General features: G+C 45.4%; 1 protein-coding gene across 3 annotated transcripts in view; it reads right to left on the reverse strand.

Annotated features, from left to right (window-relative positions):
- LHFPL3 (LHFPL tetraspan subfamily member 3) overlaps positions 1–7513 on the reverse strand; it is a 240280-nt gene extending 232767 nt beyond the window's left edge. For 2 of the 3 annotated variants that reach the window (XM_042018391.1, XM_042018390.1), the window contains exon 1: positions 6994–7513. In XM_042018391.1, the coding sequence (XP_041874325.1) occupies positions 6994–7462 (469 nt within the window). In that variant the 5' untranslated portion in view covers positions 7463–7513. The remainder of the gene's footprint in view (positions 1–6993) is intronic. The other variant, XM_042018389.1, reaches the window with a different exon arrangement.
- Between the last annotated feature and the right edge of the window lie 154 nt (positions 7514–7667).

Below are 7667 nucleotides of genomic sequence, written 5' to 3' on the forward strand. Positions count from 1 at the left end.
CTTTTTCATTGCAGTGAGAGCTCACATACAGATGTCCATCTACCACAGTCTCTAATTTCTCTTCTAAATAACTGTTTTCCATAACATGTAATTTCATAATTTTCCCACCAGTAGGACACCTCCTACATTTTTTGAAGCAGGAACTGAACCTGGCAAAGAGTAACAAGAAGTGCTTCTACAGGTGTGTTAACCAGAAAAAAAGGTCAAAGAAGATGTGCCCCCCGTGAGCAATGCTGGAAAACTGGTAACAATGGACAAGGAGAAAGCTGAGGTACTCAACAACTGTTTTTTGCCTCAGTCTTCAATGGCAACCGCTCTTCCTACACCTCTTGAGAGCGTGCATTGCAGGATAGGGGCTGGGAGAGCAAAATGCTTCCGACTGCAAGTACAGGTCAGGTTCACGACCACTAGCCAGCACATATGTAAGTCTGTGGGAACCGATGAGATGCATCCCAGAGTCCTGAAGGAATTGGCTGGTGTAGTTGCCAAGCCACTCTCCCTGATACCTGAAAAGTCATAGGGCTCAGGTGAAAGTTCCAGGTGACTGGAAAATGGGAAACATTGTACCCATCTTTAAAAAGGTAGAAAGGAGGATCCTGCGAACTACAGACCTGTCAGCTGCTGTGCCTGGAAAGATCATGGAACAGATCTTCCTAGAAGCTGTGCCACGGCACATGAAGGACAGGGAGGTGATTTTGGACAGCCAGCATGGCTTCACCAAGTGCCTGTTCTGCCTGGCCAACCCAGTGGACTTCTATGATGGGGTGACTACATTAGTGGACAAGGGAAAGGCTATGGATGTCACTTACCTGAACTTCTGTGAAGCCTTGACATGGTCCCCACAACATCCTTCTCTCTAAATTGGGTTCTGTCCCTCTGCTCTGCTCTGGTGAGACCCCACCTGTGGTGCTGCACCCAGCTCTGGGGTCCCCAGCACAGGAAGGACATGAACCTTTTGGAGCAAGTCCAGAGAAGGGCCATGAAGTTGATTAGAGGGATACAGCACCTCTCCTATGAGGAAAGGTGAAGGAAAAGCTCAGAGAACTGGGATTGTTCAGCCTGGAAGGCTTTGGGGTGACCTAATTGTGGACTTCCAGTGCCTAAAGGGAGCCTACAAGAAAGATGGAGAGGAACTATTGACAAGGCAACATAATGACAGGACAAGGGGGAATGGATTCAAACTGAAACTGAGAAGCAGGTTTAGATTACATATCGGGAAGAAATATTTTACTGTGAAGGTGGTGAAACACTGAAACAGGTTGCCCAGAGAAGTTCTGGATGCCCCATCCCTGGGAGTGTTCAAGACCAGGTTGAATGGGGCTCTGAGCAAACTGATCTAGTGGAAGGTGTCCCTGCCCATGGCAGGGGGGTGGAACTGGATGATTTTTAAGGTCCCTTCCAACCCAGGCCATTCTATGGTTCTGTGATTCCATGATTCTGATTCTTAGTAGTCTTACACTGCATTTGGTGTATTAAAACAAAAGTTGTAGAAATAAGCCCATGTTTTTATGACATCCAAATCAGTCCCTGCAATTAGCTATCCTTACTGTAATTTATTAGACAAATAACTATCATTTATTAAACAAATAATTTTTGTGCCACCTGCAAAGTTCAGGAGCCATAAATGTAAATGACTCTCTCAACAAATTGTTAAGGATACTGAGGCTACAAACAAGATCTTTGTCTGACTCCATGAGACACCCTGTTCAAATACTGGTGCAAGGCTAGCTTTTTCCTAGCCTTCTAGAATTCACCCCTATGCCAAGTTCTGTCAAACAGCAGTAACAAAGGCTCCAAGACCATCAAGGTCAAGCCTTTTAAGACTCTTACATAAAAGTCACCTGGTCCTGCAGACTGATTTCAAGCATAAAGGCAAACAACACAGTTGCACTGAGGAATTTCTCCTTTTCATTCTGAAACAATTCCCTGTTTTAAACAAACTTTTAACTGTGGCATGTAATAACCTCTTCATTATGGCTGCTCTGGCTTCAAAGAACTGGCAGTTGAGTCATAGAAAACCAGTTTTAAAAAACAGTTTAAAACAAGTCCAGGGAAAACCTGGGGAACTACAGAAAGACCGACGCCTGCACCATGTAAATCAGTAAAACCATGAAAGAAACAGTGTATGCCAGCATGTGTACAAAGAGGACATATTTGTGTGAAGAAAGGAAGTAAGGTAGGGCCAATACAACTATTTGAAGTAATTTTTCACAAAACTACTAGAGTTCTCCAAAGAAGTAAAAAATAATGTGCACCATGGAGTTTTCACTAACAACGTTTACTTGGATTTCCAAAAGACATTTGATGAATCTGTCATTTGTAAGTCTTAAAAAACCTAGACTCCTAGAGGATAAAAATAAATGCCCTTGCAAGGATAAATAATTGGAAACAGATGGTAGGACACTACTGTCAATTTTTCAAGTGGAGAGAGGTCAGTGGTGGAATCCTGCAGGGATCTGTGCTGGAACTTGGGAGCTACTTGCTTATTTATAAATGAGCTGGAAAACAGGATAAATGGTGAGGTTACAAAGTTAGCTGCTGATACTCATGCAGGGTAGCTACGATAAGGGTTGACTATGAAGAAGGACTTTACAATACTGAATGACTAGGCAATAAAAAGTCAAATTAAAGTCAATGTAGATAAATATGAAGTCATTTATTTAAGGGGGAAAAAACCTAACTACACAAAGTTATGTGCCCCAAGGTGATTATTACCACTTCAGAACTGAGATATTGGGATTATAATAGGCAGTTGTGTGAAAACATCAGCCCACTGATCACTAACAGGGAAAAATCGAGTATTACTAATTACTAGGAAAGGAAGAAAGAACGAAGAGAGAATGTTATTAAGTCACTGTATGAATGGCTGGTTTGTCTGTCTTGAATACTGTGTGTAGCTCTGGTCCCACAGACTCTGAGAAGATACAGCAGACTGGAAGTGGCAATAGGCAGGGCAGCAGGGATGATCACAAGTTTGGTACAACCTAAAACTAAGGACTGACTAAGAAGCCAAAGACCTCATAACAGGTAACTGAGTGAATACAACAAAGGTGTAATCAGAGCCAGGACAGGGGATGTGTCTCCAAGTTCTCTGTTCACAGCCTCTTCCAATGCATGAGCTGAGAGGATCAAATGAAATTGGCAGGCACAAGATTTAAACCACAAAAACCTCTGAATCTTCACACAGCACACAGTATCAAGCTGTGGAACTCCTAGCTCTGGAGCACTGTAAATGCTAGAAGTTTGCACAGGTTCAAAAAGCGACCAAAGTCTCAAAAAAAAAAAAAATCCAGCAAGAGCTTTTAAATGCCAAGATCGACCTGAGGAAGTCCCTGAGCACAAGTGCTGGAGAACTGAACATACAAAGGGCAAGATGATGCTCTGATGCTTTTGTGGGCCCATGTTACTGGATCTGTGGTTTGCCAGATCACTGGACTGTGGTTTGCCAGAGCTTTTATGTTTTGTTCAACGGTCCTCTTACTGTGGCCATGGGCTCAGGCATCTTTTGAAAAACCTATATATTGGCTTCATCCTACTTGTCCATGGGACACTTTTATGCCTTTCTTTTGCTTTCTTTCTTTTTTTCTTTCTTATAACTTGAAACATCCTCGTAAAGGAAAAAAGTAATGACAAATATCTAATAGTGAAAAAAATCACAATGACAGAACTGAAGTGTTTACTTAACCTATACAGGGATAGATCTCAAGAATTATCTTTATTTGTGAGGTTTCCTGCAAATTTTGGTGTAGAGTAATAAAGAACAATAGTACCTAATTCCTAATGATTTCAAGAGTTTGTATTCATGCAGCTGCTCAAATTAGGTAAGTGCATATGCAAGTGCTTGTACCTATGATTTTGCAGTTGCAGAAGAGGAGGTTAGGAGATGGAGAACGAGACTGCCAACACTGGCTCTCAAAGTATTAAGTGTACCCTGACAGCATAATGCACACGGAACAAAAAAAGCAGTCTAAGCCACAGCTAAATCATAAGGCTATCTAATCTATGTTATACTCATGTACACACAGGAAATACCTTTTTTCTCAGGATTTTTCTTCTTTATCATGACATAGACATGTCTAGTCATAGACATGATTAGACAGCAACAAGGACTGAAAGTGTATGTGTCCAAGATATTGTTTATCTTTTTCTTATTTAAAAAACACCTCTTCAAAACAAGAGCTATATCATGCTGACAATTTAAAATGACTCATGCAAGACAGACTGTGATCAAAATCTTTCTTCTAAAGAAATAAGTTCCTAAGCTTTTATTTGCAATCCTAAATCAAGCATGATCCCAAGTCAGAAACCTGATTCTAACAAGATTTAAATTGCATCCATTTTAAGTATTATATGACCTAACCAAATGCTAACACTATGAAGGTACATAATAGCAAGCAAAATCAAAGCTATATTCACATGCTTCTTTATTTCACTACTTCAGATTCAATTTTGTTCCTGTACTACACAGAACTATATGCATATGTAGATGACATTACTATATTGGTTTTTGTGAGATAAGCATTTTAGGATTACTATTATTTATTACTTTTACTCTCCAAACAATAAACTAATAACAGAAGTAGGTCATAGAGCTCAAAGAAAAAATACCATTTTAACACTCCTGTCCTGCACATTTTACTCTAAGTTTTCCTTCTGTCCCACCACCTTTGTTTTCTTCTTCAAAGGATGCAACCCGAACCAATATGGACTTTTTGGTGGTTTTTTCTCCCTTGAGGAAACTTTTTTAAGTAATACAGAAATGAACAGTGAGGTAAATACTGAATTAAGGTAAAACATTCAGCAACCAATGAAGTCAGGTTCTTTCAACACCCAGCATTGCTGTAATTCTTCCAGGGCATTCGTGTACAAATTGGGAAACACAGCAAACAACCACTTGGCTATGCATGTATTCCCTTATTAATTTTGGAGGGAAGCAGTCTGAGAAGTGATTCTTCTGCTGACATAAAGCTCCTTTTTTTGACTTTTAATGGCAACAGTGCATCTACCAGCTTCGGAGATGTCAAAAATTCTGTGTTGCTTTGCCTGAAAACGTATCTCCAGTCACACCTGCACATGTGCAGCATGGTATAGACTCCTTGAGCTCCAGTAGACCAGTTGCATGTGGGGGTTTCTAAACATTATTATTCACCTGTACAGAAATGCAGTAAAGGAATCGGATTCATTTTATCTACTATGCACTAGCGTCTCCTGGCATGAAGAAGTGCAACCATATAAATAGATATTGGTGTTGGAAAGTGCAAGGGATTTGGCAATTGTGCTGTCCTACTGCATACTGGACATGAACAAAACATGCTGAAATGTATCAAAACGGAATATTCATGGCACCTTTTAGCAGCAGAGCCATAAGGAGAGGAGACAGCTGGAAGCAGAAGTCCTTAATGGAGCAGAGGAGACATCAGTGGTGCAAAAATGAAACTCTGCCCAGAGCCAAGTGACATGACTCTGTACAATTAACCAGACCGTATCAGAGAAGCCACCAGCATCCAAGAGGGTTCCCAGCGCAGAGATAGTGAACGTAAAACTAGACTTGCTGGAATTGGGGAAAAACCTACCAACCTCAAGCGCCTTCAGATCACTCCCCAGATGATACAGAAAGAAATTACCAGGACACTTCAGTGATGGAAACAGTATAAAAATGTATAATAGCACACAGAAAAACACCAGCAGCGAGAGAAATGGCTAAAGCTGTTTCATACAAACCAGCAAATTCCACAAAGTCTCATGGACTAGGTGGCAAATTGAATAATGCTGAAGCTGTTCAGTAAAAAACTCAAAAGAATTTTTGCTTGGAAACTGAAACGAATGTAGGTCAATTAAGGGGACTGAAAAAGTGATTGTGAGCCCATTTTGGTGACATTTTGCTATGTTTCCCTAACACCTCATTCCTGCTTATTTCAAAACTTCTCAGTTTCAGGGTTTTACCAGGAGGACAGGTAACAGGTATGCTTCGATTTTAGCCCCTTTTTTTCCAAATGATTGAAGAATTAATATTTTCTGTCTTGCTAAAACTGCTTATATTACTATCTTAATTCTACAGACCACTGTTTTCTCCTTATCCTCCCAGCTGCACACAAATAACCAGCTCTCTGCTAACTCAGAGGGAAAGCTGTGCTGGAAATGCAGAAAGGTATGTCTTGGTGTTCTCCCTCTTTCTTACTATACGCTTTCCCCAGGGAGACACTGGATGTGATGGGGAAAGTCAAATGAAGTCGGGAGATCTTCTGAGACAAAATCAGCAACTGAAATAAATTCTTTTTCTCTACACTCCTAACATACAGTGGAAAATAAACCTTGTGAACAAGTGAAACAGACCACAACCAAAACTCGTGCATGCCACATCCAACGACCTCAGCTGCCCTTCCAGTTCGCTAGCAAAAAGACCTCGCCAACCCCTCCCACGGAGCCGAAGTGGGCTCTGCCTTGGCCAGATGGGACTGGGACGAAGCTCCAACAGGCGGACAGCTGCCTTCATCCACCGTCGCCTGCTCGAAGTGTCCCCACTGCCATTTTCTCCTGACCTTTACAACAGACTACGCGCTGGAGGACACCCGCCCGCTGCCGCCCGCCGCCGCCCGCCGTCCCTGGAGCTGCTGGATGCCCACGGGTCGGTTCACAGACCGAAACCAGGCAGCTCCCCCGGGCGACTCTCGGAGGGGTGCGAGGAGCTGCGGCTGAGCCTGACTTGGCCCACGCCCAGGCAGGCGGCGGGGCGGCCCGGGACAGGCACCGGCACCGTTCTGCGACGCTGCCGATGTGTCGCGGCACCCCCAAACACCCTCTCCCGGCCTGCCCCGGCGGGCCACCCCCGGCCCTCGCCACCCGTCCCCCGCCGCTCCCCGACTCCCTCCTGACCCGCACCGGCGCCGCAAGTTTGTCCAGAGCCGCCCGTGCCCCTCGGGCCGGGCCGGGCTGTGCCGGGCAGGGCAGTGCAGCGCGGAGACCCCCAGCACCGGGGCCGCTGCCTCCACTCACCCGAGGTCAGCTGCATCCAGGCACAGATCTTGTAGACAGTGGCTGTGTTGCAGAAGAAGAAGAGGATGAAGCAGACGATGCAGGCGATGATGAGCATCATCGAGAGCCCGATGAAGAAGGACGCAGCTTTGAAGGCTCCCGAGGGTAGGCTGGAGAAATCCGTGAAGCTGCCCCGGCAGGTGAGTTCCCGGCTGAAGCCGTTGCCGATACAGTAGTGGAAGAGCCCGAAGTAGCCCGCCTGCGGGGTGTCCACGCCGTCCCCGATCCAGTACGGCTGGATGAAGCACACCACGTTGACGATGGCAAAGCAGATGGTGAAGATGGCCCAGAGCACGCCGATGGCCCGCGAGTTCCTCACGTAGTTGGTGTGGTAGATCTTGGCCGCCTCCTGAGCTGGGAGCATCCCCGCTGCTACCGCTCCTGACGAGCCTGCTCCTGTAGCCGCCGTCCCTGCAGCCGCTCCGGGCATCCTCGCCGAGAAGATACCCCCCTCCCCTTCCTCCTACTCCTCCTCCTCCTCCTCCTTCTCCTCCTCCTCCCCGCTCGCTCCGCTCGACGCGACGCGCTCCGCCGCCGCCGCTGCGTGCGAGAGCCGGCTAGCCCCTCTGCCGGGCTTCAGCGGCTCCGCGCCAGCACCAGCAGCCGCGGCAGCGGCGGCAGCACCGACACCGCCC

Source organism: Corvus kubaryi, unplaced genomic scaffold (assembly GCF_017639235.1).
Source record: "Corvus kubaryi isolate FWS band 111438036 unplaced genomic scaffold, C.kubaryi_AGA036_p1.0 137, whole genome shotgun sequence".
In the NCBI taxonomy this organism is placed as follows: domain Eukaryota; kingdom Metazoa; phylum Chordata; class Aves; order Passeriformes; family Corvidae; genus Corvus; species Corvus kubaryi.